Source organism: Natator depressus, chromosome 2, assembly GCF_965152275.1.
Source record: "Natator depressus isolate rNatDep1 chromosome 2, rNatDep2.hap1, whole genome shotgun sequence".
In the NCBI taxonomy this organism is placed as follows: domain Eukaryota; kingdom Metazoa; phylum Chordata; order Testudines; family Cheloniidae; genus Natator; species Natator depressus.
Window position 1 is genome coordinate 228,103,128 of NC_134235.1, and position 21,209 is coordinate 228,124,336.

The 21,209-nt window shown below is 41.8% G+C and overlaps 1 protein-coding gene across 3 annotated transcripts in view; it reads right to left on the reverse strand.

Annotated features, from left to right (window-relative positions):
• The window catches only part of PIP4K2A (phosphatidylinositol-5-phosphate 4-kinase type 2 alpha), a 192,322-nt gene that overhangs the window by 52,547 nt on the left and 118,566 nt on the right, over nucleotides 1-21,209 (reverse strand). For all 3 annotated transcript variants that reach the window (XM_074946069.1, XM_074946068.1, XM_074946070.1), the window contains one exon: nucleotides 9,208-9,360. In XM_074946069.1, coding sequence (XP_074802170.1) covers nucleotides 9,208-9,360 — 153 coding nt within the window. The remainder of the gene's footprint in view (nucleotides 1-9,207; nucleotides 9,361-21,209) is intronic.

Genomic DNA, 21,209 nt, shown 5'->3' on the forward strand with positions numbered 1-21,209 from the left:
CAGGCAAGTAAATGTCCTGTCCCTGTATGAAACTGTGAGACCACCTTGGGCAGGAAAGCTGGGTGAGGCCACAGCTGGACCCTGTCTTTGTAAAAGATTGTATAGGGTAGTTCCAAGGTAAACGCCCTCAGCCGGCAGGCAGATGTCACTGCAACCAAGAACACGACCTTCCAGGAAAGGAGAAGGAGAGAGCAGGAGGCCAGAGTCTCGAAGGGGGACCCCATGAGCTGCGACAGAACAAGATTCAGGTCCCACAGAAGGACGGGGTCCCTAACATACGGGTAGAGGCACTCAAGGCCCTTGAGGAACCTGGCATCCATGTCCTGGGCGAAAACCGACCTACTCTCAAGAGGTGGATGGAAGGTGAGAGAGCAGCCAAGTGGACCTTGATAGATAAAACGGACAGACCTTGGAGCTTGAGATGCAGAAGGTAGTCCAGGATTAACTGCAGCAAGGCCCATTTGGGCCAAATGCCTTTATCCGAGGTCCAAGAAGTGAACCGTTTCCATTTGGCCAGGCAGGTCACTCTGGTGGAGGGGTTTCAGCTGCCCAACAGGACCTGTTGGACACCGGCTGAGCACTCCTGCTCCTCCACATTTACCCATGCAGCAGCCAAGCCATCAGGTGCGGCGCCGCCACGTTCAGATGCAGAAGACTGCCATGGTTTTCGGACAGCAGGTCCGGCCTGACAGATAGCTGTAACGGAGCAGCCACCGAGAGGTCCAGAAACATGCTGAACCAGTGCTGGCACAGCCAAGTAGGCCATGTCCTGCTTGATCTTCATGAGGACCCTGTGAATTAATGACACTGGGGGGAAGTCATACAACAGAGCCCCCGATCACGGGAGTAGAAGAGCATCTGACAGGGAGCCTCTGTCGATCCTCCAAATCGAACAGAAAATTGGGCATTTCCTGTTCTGCTTGGACACAAATAGGTCCACCTGGGGCGTCCCCCATCTCTGGAAGATGATGCTGACCACTTGCGGATGGAGGGATCAGTTGTGGTGAGACAAGACTGTCCTGCAGAGGCCATCTTCCAAAGTGTTCCTGGCCCTGGGGAGGTGTGCGGCTATGAGATGAATGTCATGTTGTACATGGAAGTCCCAGAGCCTGAGGGCTTCTTGGCAAAGGGCAGACGATCTGGCTCCACCTTGCTTGTTGATATAGAACATAGCCACTGTATTCTCTGTCAGGACCTGGACCACCCTGCTTTCTATGTGAGGGAGGAAGGCTCGGCAGGCCATACGAACCGCTCTGAGCTCCCTGACGTTATGCGTAGGGAGCGATCATGACTCGACCAATGGCCTTTCGTGCTGAAATCGCCCAGGTGGGCTCCCCACCCCAAGTCCGAAGCATTGGAGACTAGGGTCACTGATGGGGACAGAGCCATGAAGGGAACGCCCTTTAACACCCATGCAGGATTCTGCCACCAGGTGAGTGACGACAGCACTTGGTCTGGGACCCTGATCACCTGGTCCCTGCTGTGTCTGTTGGGGACGTAGACCGAGGCCAGCCATGCCTGCAGGGGCCTCAGACTGAGCTGCACATGTTGGACCACGTAAGTGCAGGCCGCCATATGGCCCAACAATCACAAGCACATGTGAGCGGTAGTGAGAGGGTGGCTTTGCATGCAGGAGATGAGGTCCGCCATGGCTTGGAACTGAGCCTCAGGGAGGAAGGCTCTGGCCTGAGTAGAGTCGAAGACTGCTCTAATGAACGCTATGCATTGCACTGGACTCTTCCCTCCACCTGGCTACGTGGCTGCTTCTAGGTTCGGACACTGGGCAGCTATATGCCCTATCTCACCACATGCATAACATCTGTACCCTGCTCGGGGAAGCATCCTATTTTTTGGGCTGTTGGGCCTTACCCCCCGAGTCTTTCTCCCTCAGTCTCCAACTCCCCCTGCAAACTCTGGCCGCTCTTCAGCCTCCTTCCTCCCCTCCATAGTTCTGCCCGGGTCTATGGCAACTCGGGCCCTCGGCACAGAGGCTTGCCTCCTATTTCAGCGCATTCCTTCCCTGGTGGTCTGAGAAAGTTCTTGGGCCGCTAAGTGTCTCTCTACGAGGGCAACTAGCTCATCAGAGGTGGAGGAATCATTTTGACTGATCCACCCTTGTATGTCAGGTGGTAGCCCTATCATGTACCTGTCCAAAACTATGACTTCCACAATTTTTTCCTGGCCATGGGTCTCGGGGCACAGCCACTTTCAGGTTAGGTGGATCAGGTCAAACAGCTGGGACCTCGGTGCTTTGCTGTCCCGGTATTCTCACTCGTGGAATCACTGGGCCCTTATAGCTGTCATCATGCCAGACCTTGCCAGGATCTCCTCCTTCAGCTAGGGGTAATCTGTAGCCGCTTCTGTTGTCATCTCAAAATACGCCTTTTGGGCCTCCCCACACAGAAAAGGAGCCAGAATACTGGCCCAGTGGTCTTGGGGCTAAGCCTCCCGCAGGGTTGTTCTCTCAAACGCAAGGAGATACGCCTCTATATCATCATCCATCATCATCTTCTGCAAGTAGCTGCTGACCCGCAGGGGCTGGGTCCCATGGGAGCCGTGCGTTAGGGTGGTCAGGGCCTTTAGCAGGTTCACAACCTCATGCAGGATGGCTCGATCCTGGGCCGCCTGGCTCATCAGTAATTGATTAGTCTCCTGCTGTATTTGCACTGACTCCTGCTGGGTAGCCATCTGAACCCTGGTAGCCTCTTGTTGGGCCACGGTGGCCTGCACCAATGCCTTCAATACATCCTCCATTTTTTCCTTCTAGTTGGGGTTGATTTACTCTGCCGTGAGATGGTTCGCCAAGAAGTCTCACGCAGAGGATCCCACCCCTGGCACCATGTGTGGCACAGCACCTTCTCGGTCTCATCAGCCTCAGCTGTTTTTAGCCTTCGTAAGATGGCCTTGGGGTAAAAAGTCCTACCTGGCTGCCCAGGGGCAGTCTGCTCCTTCTCTCAGCCAGTCTTTTAGGTTGTTTTTTCTCCCTTATGGGAGGGAATGCAGCCTCCCTTCCTGGTGAGGCTTGCTGTCTTGCTGCTCCTCGCTTACTGGCAGCTTGACTCCCCGCCCCAAAAACAGGGGAGGGTTAAAAAAGGTCTCATGAAGACCTCAGTTGGAATCAGCTGATCCTAATTGCCCTCAGGTAACTAACTCCCTCTCAGCTGAGCCTAATTGATCTCTGGTAACACCTTCTCAGCTGAACCTGATTGACCTGTAGTCACCCCTCTTCAGTTGATAAGGAGGAGGGACTTTTACCCTTCTGGGACTTTTCTACCCCACCCTTGCAGCAGTCTGTCCTGAGTTTATCACAGTACATTTTGATTGAGGGTTTGCATTTTCCTGCAAGCTCTACAGTTTTTTCTATACTAGAAAAATTACACTTAACTAAAATGATTTAAAAAATGATCAAGTTAAACTGGTGTAACCCTCTAATGAGACACACAAACTAAATCAATTTAAAAATAAATACGGTGCAACTTTTCTAGACTAGATGAGGCTTAACACCTCATGGCTGCTGCAGCGTCTCGTGTTTTTTAAACTCTGAAGATCTTGCTACCCCACAAATAAAATGCGTGTTTACCTTTTCCTTACTCATCTGGTATTTTTTCACTTTTAAAATTAACAGAACATCAAATTGCCTTTTTGTAGAATTATACCGCAGTGACAAATGAGAATGCTGGAACTTACACTGCATCTTTTGAAAATGGATGAACTGTAGCCATCACAAGACTTCAGCTTTAATGTGCTTAGTCATGAAAGAGTGACTTCTACTGAAAACCATCAGTTCTCTACATTTTCCACAAGTACGCCTTAGTTTTTAAAAATCCTATCCCAAGGAGGTATAAAACAGGAGACTGCATTTATACAATGTACTATATTAAGGAACCTTTTTCTTTTGTAGTACCGTATTGTGAAAATTCTGCTATAATTAGGAGGTGGAATTTTCAGACGCTTCTCAAACATTTAAAATTATGAAAAACTAGAAAATTTGACATACATGTCTTGCTAAAGGTACCCCTAAAATAGTTTATCCTCAATGAAAAATAAAAACCTTATAGTTAAAATGACTCTTTAAATTTAGGTTAAAGCCTAATGTCAATATAAATGTTTTCCTTTACAATTTTAAAAAATTCAGACTAAGGGCTTGTCTAGACAGTTACTGTGCAGCAAGACGGATTGTACATCTACAGAACTCCAGCATTCTGCGCACTAATTTTCCACTGGACCCTGATGCTGTGCACTAAAAGCTCCCTAGTGTATTTGCATACTGCTCTTATTCTCCATTCTCCTGATACAAGACAGAATTTTAAATGTTGACAGTATGCACTTACCAACGGCCACTTGAGGTGGCAAAGTCCAACACTTAGACACCACTGAGAGCTTCAAAACTCCCTACTCAGCTGCCACCTAAACCTGCAGGTGCCTAAATTCCCAGGGCTCCTAGATTTCTGCCAGTGGGTATATGCAAAACTGCCTAAAAGTCCTGATGCTGCTGAGCTTCTTGGAGCTCTAGCACACACCTACGTCCTGGCAGGATTCTCAAATTAGGTGTTTCTACTGGATCAGGCCCTCCACAAAATATAATCAGTGGGAGCAGGCTGGGAATTTTTGGGCCAGGCTATTGGGTATTCTGGGGTGAGTCTCTCTCAGTCTCTCCTGTTGGAGGTATTCCATTTCGTATAAATAAACATTTCTTAGAGCAAGGACATAAACCTAATTCTCCCATATCCCAGGTGAGTGATCTCACCACTGGGCTACCGGGTTTTTGTTGTTGTTTTAAAGGAAACAAAGCAAAGTCCCAGGCTCATCTGATCAGTTGACCAGAGGCTTTAGTAAGTCAGATTAAAGCTTCAATCACTCCTCTTTTTTTTTTTTTTTTTTTTTTTTTTTTTTTTTACAGTGACCCTTCTTGTTTTTATAGTAATTTTTCATATAATACTTTCAAGACTAGTTCAGTTTAACTTTAATTGTGGATACTTGTATATAACTAGTTTCTAATATTAGAGTCTAATTAAATTCGATCTTTTCATCCATTTCCTGCTACTTTATGGAAAGTTATGTAAAATAGCAGTAATAAGCTTGTAAATGGGGAAAAGTCTAACATGACAGGTTTTGAAAAATGCTACTCAATACTATATTAGAAATACACCATCCAGGGAGACCGCTGTGAGCCCTGGAAAATTTAAACACAAAAGGATATTTATCTGGTAGAAGTGAAAACCTAGTTTTATCTTCTAATGTATTGGAAAAATCCACCAACATGCATTGTGTAGAAGATTAACTGGTTAGGGACTAGTGGTCATCATACACTATATGAATATTGATTGTCCCATTGACAAATTACTAATAAGCAGTCCAAGACCAGCCACAGTACTTCTAAAGACTGATTGCTTTTTTTCCAGTGGCAGTTTCATATAGTATATGTGCACTGATATAACCACTCCAATACAAATGCCATTGCAACAAGGTTTATTTTAGTTATCTGGATTTAACTTTTCTTTCAGCTTTATCACAATCACTTTGTTCTTTTAACAGCAGGTTGTCAAAAACACCTAAGGAAAAATACCGTACATTGAAACTGCTCTGTTCATCTGGTTCTCAGTGTTTATGAAGCTTAGTTAACATTTGTTAAGTGCATTGAAATTCTCCAGCAGAAAGTATTTTTATATCTAATTCTTAATACTATATCCAAAGATTATACCAGCCCACACCTGACTCAAGTTACTAAAGAATCAACAATATTAAGGACAGAATACATATTAATAATAACTAATTCACTGGAGCAGAGACTTGAACTTGCATCTCCCACCTCCAGGTGAGTACCTAAACAACCAGGCTAAAATCATTCTCAAGTATGTATAGTACATGTTCCCCAGTCTTACGATATTTGGTTCTCTTTAATTGGTGTAAAGTCCACCAATGTACCCCTGGTGCAGACATCTTATTAATTACTATTACTGTAGGTATTAACTTAGAGCTTGACATTTTAAAAATGCCATAGAAGCATTAAACACCATCAAGCATTTTTCATTCATGTTAGACTCGTCCTTCAGTCAAATTCTTGAAAGGAGTGATTGTTTATTCTGAAAGGTAATCTGAATTTCAACCATCTCAAAATTTGTATAATTAACTTCACAGATAATAAGGATTACCATTAATTACCTGGACAAATAAACTGGGTAACACTGTTTGCTGCACTGATTTACAGATCAAATGCCTTTGAGATCAAAGCTATGATTCAAAGATTGGAAGCTTTATCAACTAAAAAAAGCTCAAGTTACAATTAGAGAATAATTTTAACTGCTAAATTGTCACTAAGAAGTTTTCAAAGTATCGTCTTTTCCTAAAATGACAGTGTATATCTCCAGAAAAATAAAAATACATTAATCTTATATTGCATTTATACAGAGGGAGAGAAACAAACAAAGATAATATAGCCAGGTAACTGTGAAGTAATACACAAACCAACAGATTGTGATGACATCATGAAAGTAATGTGTGAGTGGTTTGTGATATCAGATCCTGAGATATGTGACAGCCTTCCTAGTTTGCTTGTGCTGTGTTTGAAGGAAGATTTTCACAAGTATGAACATTTTGACTAAAACAATAAGTAAAACTGCTCATTTCGTCTGACTTCTCCTGCATTCTATTTTTTGTAAGTTTATGTTTCTCTAAGAAACAGAATATCAGAAGGAACAGGTTTTTTAGATGTTACATAAACTTACAGTTTGATTTCAAGTGAAGACCAGTAATAAGAGGCAGGGCCTGAAAATCAGATATTTACTAGTCAGAGGAATAAATCTACTAGCTAAAAGCAGCAATGAGGGTCTTTGAGTGGGGTTTGATGAGGATACCCAAGTGAGCAGCACTCCCAAATGCTTGGAAATGGGGTACTCGATACTTCTGTAGCAGATTCCAGGGTCAGCACTTTGAGGACCCAAATGCTCCTATGGCCTTGGCTTACAGATGTGATAAATCTGAAGCCTCCTCTCCCACATACCAAAGGTTGGGGGGACTGAGCAAAAGCCTTGTTCTCTTTCCTCCTCTTTCCCTGCCCCAAGCTGCTAAGAGCGAGGGGGAGCTTCATTCTTTCTTTCAGCCTCTCCTCTACACCCCTCTGGCTGCTGGAAGGAAGGAGCATCACTCTTTCCCTATTTTCCCTCAGATGCTGCATAGCAGAAACTTTTCTCTTTTCTTCCTAATGAGAAAGGAGTTTAAACATTCCTCTCCACTCCCATTCCTAGAAGTTGAAAAAAAGGACAAAGCTTTGCATTCTCTTCATTTGCTCTCTCCCTGACACAAAGTCACCTGCATACCACTGCAGTTGCTCACAGCTTTTATTTTGAGCTTCAGGATTAATAAAATTATCTTAATCTCACACACCATCACTGGTATTATGTAATAAGCACCATAAACATGCCTGGCACTAAAGAAACAGAGGAAAATGCTGTCTTCTTGCAGCATCAATCAATATAGCAAGGAAGTTCAAATAAATGATATCAGGCCTGACTTCCAGTAACTTTGTAGGTCTGCACTGTGTGTCAGATCCAGCAGTACATACACACAGTACTCTTGCATTTGTGCATAGTTATGCATATCTATAAACATTTGAAAAGAAGGCCCATAAACCAGTGTTTGAAGGGTCAATTGTGAAGCAACAAAAGGTTTTTGGTTTTTTGTAAGTGACCTATATTTGATGAATTGTCACTGATATACTTTGCAGAAGTTTTAAGGAGGCTATGAATGAAGAAAGGGAGATCATGACACCTTTATCCTGTTGCTCAGCATCATCGTTTGCCTTCTTCTGTCTGTGCCTCTGATTCTGTATCTCCTTTGCTGCCTCACCCGACCTCTTTCTATTCCTGCTCCCTGGTCTCTCTTTCCTTTCCTATGTAATACTCTCCTCACTGTGTCCCACTTCACTGATACTATATAAGGCTCTTCTACTCCAATTTCAGGAATTTCCAATTTGTAACACATGCCTATTCTCATAGTATAACACCAACAGACCCCAGTCATCAGGAGGCAGGATCGAACCTGGGACTTCTGAAGCTTAGTGTATGAGCCTCTATAGCAAGAGCTAAAAGTCACATGGCTCTTTTAGATAAGGTTGTAGCTGACTCATTAAACTCTAGATCAGGGGTTCTCAAACTGGGGGTCGGGACCCCTTAGGGGGGTTGCAAGGTAATTACATGGGAGGGGGAGAGAGGATTGCATACTGTTAGCCTCCACTACAAACCCCGATTTGCCTCCAGCATTTATAATGGTGTTAAATATATTAAAAATTGTTTTTAATTTATGGGGGAGGGGGTGTCACACTCAGAGGCTTGCTATGTGAAAGAAGTCACCAGTATACAAGTTTGAGAATCACTGCTCTAGATGGTCTAGGTGCCACTAGAGGGGGGACACAGCACCACACCAAGTAAGCATTGGTTACGTATCTCACCTAGCTGTGAAAACATGTCCTGAGCTGAAGAGACTTCCCAGTTTGCAACCCCACTTGTAACACTGACAGAGCCTGGTCGTCAACAGTTGGGATCAAACCTGGAACCTCCAGAGTTAAATGCATGAGCCTCTACTGCATGATCTAAAAGCCACATGGCTCTTAGCTAAGGCTGTAGCAGACTCAATCTAGATGGTCTAGGTGCTACTCGATGGGGACAGAGTGCCATACCAAGCAGGCAGGGGTTACAAAAGCACAACATTTACATTTATCAGCACTCATCTGAGATGACTTATATTACTCCCTTATGGCTTTGCCACTGAGTAGCAAAAATTTGAGAAGTACCTCAAATTCACACCGATAAAACCTATTTATCCAGCAGTAGTCTCCATATGTGCACGCACACATACACACACACGCACACTTTATTTTCATTTTTATATATAAATGCGATATTCATCACTTGCAATCAGTATTACTAAAATATATAAGCAGCATTTAGTCAATGACAGTAAGTGACGCACAAAAGGAAAATGAACTAAATGATCTGAACTGATCCTATTTTCACAATCACTTATCAAGATCTTTTGCCATACCAAAGAAAAAATAACCTGAAATTAACTGACAATACATTAATAATGCAGCATCTCTATAGCCAAAATAGCACACATTTAAAACGCTTCCTTTATCACAGAGAATTTCATTTAAATTTTTCCAAATTAAATTTAATACTTCTCATCTCCTGATAGTAACTAAAATATTACCTGATGATATTTCTTCAGAATGTTGTGCATTTCTGCTACATCTTCACTTGTTATAGTTTTGATAACATATCTTTTGTCATATGAGGTGTGAAAACGGGCACCACTTCGTGCTTGAGAATCATTAGCAAGTGGAGCACTTCTCGTCAAGGAATTCTGCCACGTTAATTACAAAAAGGAAAACATGTCAGACAAAAATACACAGTGTAGTTGAAATGCGTGCAGTACATTAAAATTTGTTTTCTATTCTCTTACAAAACATTTGCACCTTGCTCAACTCTACCAAAATGCCTGTCTGCTGCTAGCTTGGCTGAATGGTCAATTTACTTCACAAAATATTTTGCAAAGATAAAAATATCAGCATCCACCAATGTTTAAATGATCTTTCTGAAGTTAATTTACATTAATCTCGTACTCTATTTTAAAAACAGTTTTTGGAAGAAAATTAAATAGGGAATAAAACAGTTGAAATACAATAGTACACCACAATAATTGCACATACAAGATGAATCAGATAGAGCAGTGTCATATTAATATTAATTAATGCCTGAGTCAGTGTAATCTAGCACACAAAGCATGAGATGAGAGTCAGAATTCCTTGGTTCTAATCCCACCTCTACCACTGATTTGATGCATGGCCTTGGGCAAGTTATGTGCAGTCTGTTTCCTCTTCTGTAAAATGAGGGTACCTACCTACCTCAAAGGGGAGCTCAGAGAATTAGTTAATTTTGTATACTGCTTTGAAGATACGAAGTGCGACAGGATTAGCAGGTGTTAGACTGATGCTTGTGTGACCTCAAGCTACTTCTCTTGCATTTTAGGGAAAACCAGTGAGTACTCAGATCAGCATTACTTTTACCATTAAGACTGGCAAAATGAAAATTATATAGTAAAGTTCAACAAATATAGTGTACCATTGGCTGAAAATAACTTTAATTAGATTGTTAGGTTGGTATACACCAGGCATAGTACCTAACAATTTTTAACAGTTATTTAAATAATGATAATAGTGATAATGAAATTGAAACATGTAGTAAGAACATACAATACCACTCTTACACCCTATTTAAATCTCCACAAAATTAGACTTTACTCCAGAAAGACTAATCAAGTTAGGTATGAGTTCTTGGAATACATTCAGAGACTATAACACTTCTGGGTTCATAGAGCCTTCAGTCCAGTCCCCACTTTGCTTACCATTGGCTACAATGGAAAGTAATCCAACCTCTACCTCACTGCACATAATGCCATTCCACTCAAACAAATGCTGCTACAAACAAACCCCCCATTCCCTTTAAATATATGATGAATTCTTACAATATATTGTTTTTCTGGGGGAAAAAAGCCATTTACATTGAAAATTATATTAAAACTTCGTATACAATATAAATTTATGCTTTGCAACTTTCAACTGCAAATCCTTAAATGGTGATAGTCCCAGCAAATATCTTGTCCTAGTACTCTTAAAACAAGCAGAATAATTACAGTAGCAACACAGTACAATGTACTTTAATCTTTCAGTATAGCACATTGTTGAAAGAATTAGAGATAGATGCAGGATCACACTGCAAGCATAAGAACATTTTCAGAAAGTTATTATAAACACGTTCATTCCACGCGAACAAGGGGCCAAAACCACAAAGGTTTATTTTAACAGAATCATCTTCTATTTGGCACGGAGGTCCCTTTAGTGGGGCAATTATCTCTGCTTCTTTCTTCATTAAATACACAATATACTGTGTGCCAGAAATAATATATCAATTGCTCAGCACAGCAAAATACAACTACTGGTAGAAATATAACAGCTGTTTATGCCAGACCTATTGTTGAGGCTGTACACAGCAATGACAATGCAAATGAAAGACATTTCTTGTTCTAATTTACTGCAGAAACCACCAAAAAGGAACAAACTTTCCAGTCTTACTGAAACACTGAGGAATATGTACTGTACATTTTAGTGAAACTGTGATTTATATATCAGTGTGTTTGAGCACTGCAAGGATCCAAATCTGCTCTTAGGAGAAACACATACAAGTCCCTTGGACTTTGGAGCCATGCATATTCTGCATGGCTCCAGAGGTAGTATTTGGCTCCCAAGTTAGAAGTGCTCAGTGAAGATGCCACATGTTAGCCAGGTTATGTAACTTGTAATGAGGCATGGGAATGATGATGGTGCTGATTCAGGACAGCACTTGAGCACATGCTTAACTTTAAGAAGGGTGCATAAATCCCATTGACTTCAATGGCCTTAAACGCACACTTAAATTCTGTCCTGAACTGAGGTGGCTTTCCTGAATCAGGGCCTAAATACTAAGTGAAAAGGTTTCCCACAAGGTTTCTTTATTCAGCCCAGTAAGGACCAGCAAGAACAGTGAGATACCAAATATAAATGTAATGCTCAGCTGGAATGAAAAGTACTTATAACATGGAGTGTGGGAGAAAAATAGAAAAACTTTGCGGGGTTCTGTGTTTTACTTTGTTTTTTTTAAAATAGGCAGACACGGTCAGCTGGGGTTATCCTGACATATGTGATGAAACAGCTGTATGGTGATTCCTTCCACTGTCTTCTTCATACAGATTTAGGATGCTGATGATATGCTAGGGCATTGAATGTCCCTTTCCTCTCCTGTGATCCAAAGAGACCTTTGGGGCAGCCACTGATGGTTCAGTTCCTTCTCTGCAGTGGGAAGGATCTCGAAGACCCACTTCCCCAAGTGGAGATTCCTCAGAACAGGCAGGATAGGCTTTGCACACCATGTTCTGAGTCACTATTTTAAATAGAATGGAAGCCTGCAAGTTTATGTATCATCATCCACTTTCAGATGTTCCATCCTCTGCACTTCCCTCCCTGTTCCTCGCTCCACACTGGAAAGATGACCAAGGGAATGTACTCCGTTCTGCCACCGGGGTGTTATTTTTTGTTTACAATTGTGGTCTTTATTTGTGAGACACTGGACCAACCACCTTAACACTACATTTGATGCTCAGCATTCCATTCATTTTATAATTAAAGATTAATTTTCAACTAAGTTGATGATCTTAGAAATTCTCAATACAACTCCACTCCTCCCCCAAAACGCTGCAGTGTAACAGTTTTGTTTCCATAGCTTCTTGTAATGGGTTAAAATGTAGCTTTATATAATAGAAACTTTTCAGATCCTGGAGACAGTAGCAGTCAGCTTCATTACCACCTCCAGAAAAATGTTAGGACTTAAAAATGTCAAAGATTAAATATTTAATATAATAAATTATTTCTTAGAAAAGTAAATTACAGGTTATTGTTGCATGTACAGTAGTCACATGAACGCTTGCTCAGTTATTAGGATATAATTTAGTTAGCAACAACAGGAGTTACTGGGTAATTAATTACAACTGTTCCCAGAAGAAAAAGGTGTCTTATTCTCTGGTAACTATACAAATAAAACTAGGTTATTTGTCAATAACTGCAGTTCTCTGAATATAGTACTCCTGATGAACCCTAACCTTGGACTTGCGAGCCACGTGGCATAAATCTTGAAAACAATTAACTGAGGAGCAGGACATGAGTTGTTACGCATTCATATTTTTTATGAAGAACTGCAAAGAGGTGTGGTCCACACTGCCACTACTGAAACAGGGAAGAGGAAAGGTGAGCGAAGGTGGATGTGTGAAGGCATATTCTGAAATTTTCAGTTCCTACTAAGTAATCTACAGCATCATTTTCCGTCACAATATTTGGAGATTAAGGGCCAGATTCAGATTACTTTCCTACACTGAGGGCCACTTATTACAGCAGAGTCACATTAAAGGGAGAAGGGTCTATGTGCGAAGAAAGGTGCTACAACAACACTTGAGTAAGGATATCAGAATTTGTCCCCACATACAAAACGTAGAAGGCTCTTCATCACTGAAACTTCTTGCTAGTGTTTCCGAAACTCCATTTTTTTTTATACAAAAGCACCTACAAAAACAGAGACATCAAATGTACCGGGGAAAAAAAAAAAAGGGCAAATCAGCAATCAAAGAGGTTTGTGGCCCATGTTTATGCCAAAACCTTTCACAAAAGATCATTTTGAACAAGGATTTTCAAACCTAATCAAAGTAGGTTTTTTGTTGTTGATTAATTTCAGCCCATGAAGAAAGCTTCTAAGATGGCCTCTTTTCCCGCAATCAAAGTGCTTGAGAGAGAAATCCTGTGTGAAACTCACAGATTTGGCTGGTCTTCCTTTGTTGAAAAGAAATAAGGACACTTACAATTTCCATAAACATTTGCTCACTTAGACTCTGATCCTGCCACTGGATTCATGCAGAAAGACCCTTGTGCACCATGTAGGTCCCTTTGCAAGACTGGGGCCTTGCTTTTCAGGAAACAGTTGGCTCTGTAAATGTGAACTACAGATTTTGCAGATTTCCCCCTTTTTTTTTTCCAGCCACAAAGGCATTGCACAATAATATCTTCACATATTTTCTTCCCCTTTCTTGTTTTTTTAAAACTGAGGTCCTCACAAGAAAACATCATGATTAATCAGGGTTAAATGAACACTAAATAAAGTGAAGCCAGAGGAAGATGAAAGCGCCTTTAAAGTAAAATGCCTTCACTGGATTGTGGGGTATATATATATATATATATATATATATATATATATTTATTTATTTATTTGGCGTGTGTGGGGGAAAAAATATATATATATATACACACACACACGCCAAATTTCTCAATGTACAGAATACTAATATTTATCCCCCCCACCTACTCTACTCCAGCTACTATTGTAATTCCTTTGCACAGCTCAACAGGATTCTGCAAGGCTCATAGCCAATAAGTGTGAAAACTATCCTCTGATCCCCAGTCAAAACTCACATGCTAAGGAATTAGAAAGTTTGATGTGAATGAAAAATTCCAAATACTTCAGTCCATAAGTATTGAGGAAAAGGAACCTTAAAATCCCTCCAAACCAAAACAGACAAAGTGAGAGGATGTTTGGTTTTGGAGTTTTTTAAAAACCTCAGTTCAGAGTTAACTATTGCTCACGGGCTTTCAAACTGGGTTCAAAGACCACTGGTGGTCTGCAAGGCTCTGGAGAGTTGCCTGGGTCAAATGGTGCTGGGTCTCCCTGTTTCTAGCTGCTGAAATGCATTAAGAGACAGCTAAAAATACATTAAACACTTTCTTGGCATTTACTTTCTATGTAAGAAACTTCTGTGGTTGCCACTGGTATGCTATGTGATTGCAAATGGGAGAGGATATGGTCCACACAATTGTGAATGGAAGGGGACAAGATCCAGGAATTAATTCTCTCTCAAGATATGGGTCACATTATGAAAATGAATCCTTGCTAGAGCTAGTTGTGAGGAGCAATAGCCACCCTTTGGGAGCCACATCCTGTAGTTACAAGGCCTGGTCTACACTACACAGTTAGGTCAACGTAAGGCAGCTTATGTCGACCTATGTCAGTGTACACACTACAGCCTTGCTCCCGCCGATGTAAGTGCCCTACTACACCGACATAACTCCACCTCTATGAAAGGCGTAGGGCTTACGTTGCTGTAGTTAGGATGACGCAGCATCCATGTCTCTGCAGAGCCATGAAATTAACAAGGAAGTCCTCCCTGCTCCCAGCTGGGCTACTTCCCACTGCCCCGACTCCCCTCAGAGCCAGACTGCCCCTGGCTTCCAGCCAGGCTGCTGCCCAGGCTCCCAGCTCAACTGCCCCCAGGGTCCCAGCTCCCCACTCCCAGCTGGGCTGCTGCCCAGGCTGCCCACTTTCAGATGGACTGTGCCTGCCTGGCTCCGCACTGGGAGCCCAGCTGCACTGAGGTTCATGCTCCCTGCTGAGAATCAGGGCAGCTGGCTCACTCCTGGTAGGCAGTGCAGAGTTCAGAGCCTGGGTGGCTGCCCTGCTCTTGGTGAGGAGCAGGGAGCTCAGAGCTGGGGGGCAGCCCTGATCCCAGAAGAGAGCTGGGAGCCTGGGGGGCAGTTGTGCTCCCAGAGGGGTACAGGGAGCCAGGAAACCAGGCAGAGCCAGGCTCCTAGCTGGGAGCTACATGGAACTGAGAGCCTAGGGTCTCACCTCCCCCCCACCCCACCAGCTCTCTTAAGTTGGTGGAAGCGTTCCTGGTGAGGATGTGCACCACCAACAGAAGGAGAGCAATGTGGACATGAACCACTGCAGTAATTACAGTCTGTAAGTCGACCTACCTCTAGTATTGTAGACATATCCTAGGTAAGACATGTTTTGATCACAAATGTAGTTTGAAATAATGGCAGGCACTGAAGAATACAATTCCCCTTAAGCCTTAGAAGAAGGGCTACAAGTAAAGAGTATTATTTAATTCTAATACTACTAGCAAGTTGTTTACTGTGATTTTTCTTTGTATTTGGATTAGGAGATCATTCAAACAAATTAATTTGTTTTTCAGTTTATAGAAAGTTCTATCTTCGTATTGTGCCGATTACAATGTTTGCTTGGAAAAGGCTACCACTTTCTGGTAGTTCCAATGTAGTACTGAGTTTTATACTGGTAGATGTTTGCAGACAATTTAATCTCCCTGGTCCTTTCAAACAGAAACAAAGGATTTGCTAAGGGAAAACTTCCACACAGCATGTGAAATTTTTCATTTCACTACTATACTAGCTACATTTATCACCCAGTTACAAATTTTCAAAGCTAGGCTTCATTAGAACATGTAGCCCTGTTGCCTGGACATCAGAGCAATCATCTTTAAATAAAGGGAGGAAAACTTGTCCAAATGTGCCAACATTTGTAAATGATAGGGTACACAAACTGGAAATATACTGGACTAGAAAAGTTTTAGGGAGCCACATAGTGGAAACAGTTGTTTTGCTAAACATTAAATGCATTTTAAAAATAAGAAACCTTCCCACCTAGAGGCAGTTAGCATATATGCTTTGCCTGATTCATGGTTTAATAACAGACACCATCAACCAAAACCCTGTGTGCCCCTGCATTTCCAAATTATACTAAAGATATGTAGCACATGTATTGATGATGCAGAAGGAAGAGACTGTTGGGTAGGAAAGGAAAGTAAAGATTAGTTTAAATGGGGCAATTGGCATTTTTGTGTTTCGTGTCAGTTTCACACAGGTCCTTGCCAATTTTCATTAAGGAATTGTACAGAATAGACAAGGGGATCCTGATAGAAGCTGGGTCTGGTACAGTAACTGATGAACTGACAGCTGGTAAGAGAAGACCCAGACATGAAAATAACAGTAAAATAATGTGGCATTCAGTGCACAGCATGTGTCACAAAATGGGTGCAATTTTTTGGACTTCTCCTCTTTAAGGTTAGATACTAACCTCAGGGGATAAGTCTAGACTAGAACAACATTTTTTTTTTAAAAGCACCATCTTATTTCAGTGCAGATCGACCCAAAAAGGTGTATACGTTACAGTGATTAACAGGCAGACTGAAAAATACTGTTGTATTCCCTGAACTGGGTTGCACTTTAGCAGTCAGCTTAAAAACAGCCATAATTCTGATTTTCTGAGATAAAATGTATCACACTGCTTTCTGTGATGGAAAGTGGTAAAACAGCAGTGTTGTATCTAGACTTTGGTGGCAACATCGAGTACCTGGATGATTTTTTTTTTATAGCATACTAGTGAAAGTGAACAAACAGGACATAAGATAAACTAAATATGCATCAATATACATAAAGATAACTGGATTTGACCTCCTTAAAGAAAGCAGCATAGGTCTCTTCAGCTCATCTCTCTTCTAGATCTAGCTGCAATCATTGCCAGGGCCTTGTATATATAGGCACTAGCACACCCTAATTGTCATAACTCTTCCTGTACATGGGATTTTATAAATAGATTGTCAGTCTTTTCTTATTTCCTTCCCAATCTCAGAGGTAACCCAGATAAAAGGAGCTCCCAGACACGAGGTAGCTTAAAAAAAAAAGAGAGAGAAAGAGAAAGAATAGTGGAGGGGAAGGAACAGATAGAAAGGGATGAGCGATGGCAAGTGCCGGACAGCGTGCACCCCTTCTCAGAACTGCTCATACTCTAATTTTTTTTCTTGTTTAGAGAAAGAAAAGGGAAAGAAACCAAACCAGCTGCACTTTAGAAATGTATAGACTGGAAAGGGGAGGTGAAGGATTTATCCTTTAAATGCATTTAAGAATGGCCCTATAAAGCAGCTGTATTCTGCCCTTGCAAGGGGATAGATTAAATGTTTTAATAGCCCTTTCATGTCTTGCACTACGAACCAAAAGCACACTCCTATTATGCAGCTACTGTACACAGTGACATGTTGACATAACAGTGAAGCATTAGTCATACTAACCACAAACAAGTCATTTTATTAATTCTGTTGTCAGTAAAAGCAGTACTGGTATGTAGTCTCCAAAGAGCATTACAGAACAAGGAAAGATCACATGAGGTCACAAAACCCTGTCCCCTTTAGAAAAAAGAAAAGGAGTACTTGTGGCATCTTAGAGACTAACACATTTATCTGAGCATAAGCTTTCGTGAGCTACAGCTCACTTCATCGGATGCATGCAGTGGAAAATACAGTGGGCAGATTTTATATACACAGAGAACATGAAACAATGGGTGTTACCATACACACTGTAACGAGAGTGATCAGGTAAGGTGAGCTATTATCAGCAGGAGAGGAAAAAAACCTTTTGTAGTGATAAGCAAGGTGGGCCATTTCCAGCAGTTGACAAGAACATGTGAGGAACAGTAAGGGGGGAAAATAAACGTGGGGAAATAGTTTTACTTTGTGTAATGACACATCCACTCGCAGTCTTTATTCAAGCTTAAGTTAATGGTGTCCAGTTTGCAAATTAATTCCAATTCAGCAGTCTCTCGATGGAGTCTGTTTTTGAAGTTTTTTTAGTTGAAGACTTGCCACTTTTAGGTCTGTAATTGAGTGACCAGAGAGGTTGAAGTGTTCTCCGACTGGTTTTTTAACATTTTAATTCTTGACATCTGATTTGTGTCCATTTTATTCTTTTACATAGAGACTGTCCAGTTTGGCCAATGTACATGGCAGAGGGGCATTGCTGGCACATAATGACATATATCACATTGGTAGATGTGAAGGTTAACGAGCCTCTGATAGTGTGGCTGATGTGATTAGGCCCTATGATGGTGTCCCCTGAATAGATATGTGGACACAGTTGGCAACGGGCTTAGTTGCAAGGATAGGTTCCTGGGTTAGTATTTTTGTTGTGTCATGTGTGGTTGCTGGCGAGTTGGAGCAACCGCATTTGCTCCAACCCCTCAGACAGAGACAAACACCTACAAGATCTCTATCAAGCGTTCTTAAAACTACAATACCCACCTGCTGAAGTGAACAAACAGATAGAGCCAGAAGAGTTCCCAGAAGTGACCTACTACAGGACAGGCCCAACAAAGAAAATAACAGAACGCCACTAGCCATCATCTTCAGCCCCCAACTAAAACCTCTCCAATGCATCATCAAGGATCTACAACCTATCCTGAAGGATGACCCATCACTCTCCCAGATCTTGGGAGACAGGCCAGTCCTTGCTTACAGACAGCCCCCCAACCTGAAGCAAATACTCACCAACAACCACACAACAAAAACACTAACCCAGGAACCTATCCTTGCAACAAAGCCCATTGCCAATTGTGTCCACAAATCTATTCGGGGACACCATCATAGGGCCTAATCACATAAGCCACACTATCAGAGGCTCGTTCACCTGTACATCTACCAATGTGATATATGCCATTATGTGCCAGCAATGCCCCTCTGCCATGTACATTGGCCAAACTGGACAGTCTCTATGTAAAAGAATAAAATGGACACAAATCAGACGTCAAGAATTATAACATTCAAAAACCAGTCGGAGAACACTTCAACCTCTCTGGTCACTTGATTACAGACCTAAAAGTGGCAAGTCTTCAACAAAAAAACTTCAAAAACAGACTCCATCGAGAGACTGCTGAATTGGAATTAATTTGCAAACTGGACACCATTAACTTAGGCTTGAATAAAGACTGCGAGTGGATGTGTCATTACACCAAGTAAAACTATTTCCCCAGGTTTATTTTCCCCCCTTACTGTTCCTCACACGTTCTTGTCAACTGTTGGAAATGGCCCATCTTGATTATCACTACAAAAGGTTTTTCTCTCTCTCCTGCTGGTAATAGCTCATCTTACCTGATCACTCTCGTTACAGTGTACATGGTAACGCCCATTGTTTCATGTTTTCTGTGTATATAAAATCTGCCCATTGTATTTTCCACTGCATGCATCCGATGAAGTGAGCTGTAGCTCACGAAAGGTTATGCTTAAAACAAATTTGTTAGTCTCTAAGGTGCCACAAGTACTCCTTTTCTTTTTGCAGATACAGACTAATACAGCTGCTACTCTGAAACCTGTGCCCTTTAGGTTTATCCCAGCTTTCTCTATTTTATCACCATGTGCCTCAATCCCCTCTCTCATGATTAAAATGTCTGTCAACCTCATGTATACTATTCCACTTAATAGCTTTGTTTAGCAACTTATTCCATGTCTATTATTCTGAGTGAAATAGTCCTGCATGAATTCCCTGTTCACTTTTAAATTTGTGAAATTTTAAGCCTGTGCATACTGGGTTTTGATCTCAGGAGAGTGAACAGCTTTTCGACTGTGTAAATGTGAATACTTATGAGGTCACCTTAAGAATAAGCTGAACTTCTGTACAGTAATTACTTAAACAAATAAAGACATTTAGTATGACAAGCTTGAAGAGGCTTCTAATAACATCTTTTCATTTACGCACAGTCCACAGAATAGTTTTCTTGTGAGGAACCTTGGTTGAAATGTCACATTGCCTCTGCACAGGTCAATAAAAAGATCACCTACATGTGCACTGAGTAACAGATTTCATTTAAGGTCATGACATTAATCTGACCTTCAACATCTAAAGGTTACAATCATAGCCAATGTGTCTCATACCACAGAACTACTTGATAGTAAAATATATGAGTTCATTAATTCTACAGTATTAAATATAGCCTGCTGAAAGCAGTACTGATTTTTATTAGTAATTCATTCCCTAAAGCGTTCTTGATACAGATTAACTTTATCTGCAAAACTACATTACATATATTTGTTTCATCTGCACTGCAATAGGCAGTGCAAGCACTTTAGTAAATGAAAGGTTGTTCCGTTCTACTATAGCTTAGAGTCCAGTGAAATAATTTATACTTTTTCATCTTATTTTTAGGGAATTTCTTGTTTCATTTTATTAATTCTGACCATGTTGGGATGTGGGGGAAGGTGGATCAGGTTCTGCCCCTAAGGGGCAGGAAGACCCACGAGGGTGAGCTGCAGATGGAACACACCCTGCACTCATCCCACAGAGGCGACTCCCATGGCTCCTGTCCTATGGGGCTGAGGCCGGCTCTCTGCTCCAATTTTTGCCTCGGTTTGGCCCAGACACCCCCCCTCCCATCACGTACTACGTGCTGTACAAAAACAGAACAAAAAGACAGGCCCTGCCCAAAAGTGCTTACAATCTAAGTACAAGATAAGAGATGGCTACAGAGACAGGGGAGTACAAGCAAACAATGAGACAATATTGTCTAAATAGACACACATTGGGAAAGGGGAACAGCACGTAAGGAGAGTGAACAATGTGATTGCAGCAAATGCCATTAAGTTCCAAAATTTTGAGGTATATGTGCACACCTCCTGGGTCCTAGTGCCCCCAGAGTGGGGGCCCTCCCCTACATAGTTCTAGGTCCAGAGAGGTGCACTGGGACCGAAGCCCATTTTAAACTGTTACCAACAGGTCCTGCATTTGGGGCCTGATTCAAAACCCAGTGAAGTCCATTGGAGCCTCTCTTTGGACTTCAGTGAGTTTTTCCATAGAGTTTAAGGCCATAAGGGACCATTACACAGGCCCACCAACAGCAATTCTGGGCCCGAGGTCAGAAGAGTCAATGGACCACCATGCCCATGTGGATGTGGTCTGCCTGACATTTGAGCAGTGCTGCACCATTTCCAGTTTTTCAACATCTTCTCTAAAATTTAGATAC